The following is a 1110-nucleotide window of genomic DNA, read 5'->3' on the forward strand; positions in this document are numbered from 1 at the left end:
TGAATTCTCTCGAATGAAGTTTTTCGCCCATTGGACGCCACTTCCTTCTTTAGAAGATAACCAATTTGCTACTTGGACACGAATCCAAGTTAACACAGACTCCGGAGTGCACTTCTCAAACTGGTCTTGATTCCAGCAGTGCATCGTCGTTTCAATGACAGAGAGTCCATTGCTCAACAACCAGAAGTCGTCCAACGAGTGTGTGACACCCGGATAACTACTGAACTTGATGCTTTTCTCTCCAATAGCTTTGTCAAAGTATTTCATGTGATAATCCTTCATGATTCTGTTCATAGTAGTTGGTGACGACCATGTATCTTGTGCTACAAACAAGTCGGAATAATCCGGCAACAACTTAATCAGACCAGTGCAGTGACTGTGCAACTCATACCACTTGTCTGGGAATCTTGTGTGATTACCATGGTGGAATCCTTTCATTTCTGGCCACAAGCAGTGAGCCGCGATGTTCTGTAAATCTCCCAAATCGCCGTCTGAGTTCAAAATAAAGATGTCCGTCTCAGTCAATGGGAGGACGGGAAGTTTTCTCAAAGCGCCTTCTCTCACTCCAAATGTTTGTGCAAGGACCAGTCCAAGTGCTCTCGCCCATGGGTCATTCAATGATTGGTCTTCGACTATTTTCTTGTTGTAAGCAATGTTTCTATTGATGTATTGTAATGTGACATCGTCCCACTCTTCGACTATATTTTGTGCGCGTTGATTCGCCATACTATCTCGAATATTCCCCGCAGTCAAATAGCCTTCGACCATTCCCGCACACTTCGCTATTTGTTTATCCATATCGAGCGAGGTTGACTGTGCTGAGTTGATTCGCAAAAACCCCCAGCCGTGCTGAAAAAGTGTGTCTTTAAATGTACCCGTCGCAAGGTACGTCTTTGCAGTGTCAATTGGTGACTCGACTATATACTCATTGCCTTCCAAGTAACATCCGGCCTCGTACGTCCCTTCACCCAAGACAGTTCCTATGAAGAAGAGTAGCAACAGCATTCTACAATTTTTCAGTTTTTACAGTTCCTCTAAAAATCGAGTCAACTGGAATTATCTGACTCTTCGGTTTTTTCTTCAAAAAACTTCTTTCTTCCAGGTACCCTT

The 1110-nt window shown here is 43.6% G+C and overlaps 1 protein-coding gene across 1 annotated transcript; it reads right to left on the reverse strand.

Moving 5' to 3' along the window:
• Positions 1 to 1005, reverse strand: EHI_052510 (uncharacterized protein; the record flags this gene model as incomplete). The annotated part of the gene is made up of 1 exon (XM_001914583.1): positions 1 to 1005. A coding segment is annotated over one exon (1005 nt), but the record flags the coding sequence as incomplete, so codon positions are not given.
• Between the last annotated feature and the right edge of the window lie 105 nt (positions 1006 to 1110).

The sequence above is a fragment of the Entamoeba histolytica genome, genomic scaffold (assembly GCF_000208925.1).
Source record: "Entamoeba histolytica HM-1:IMSS scf_1104750517075 genomic scaffold, whole genome shotgun sequence".
Lineage (NCBI taxonomy): Eukaryota > Evosea > Mastigamoebida > Endamoebidae > Entamoeba > Entamoeba histolytica.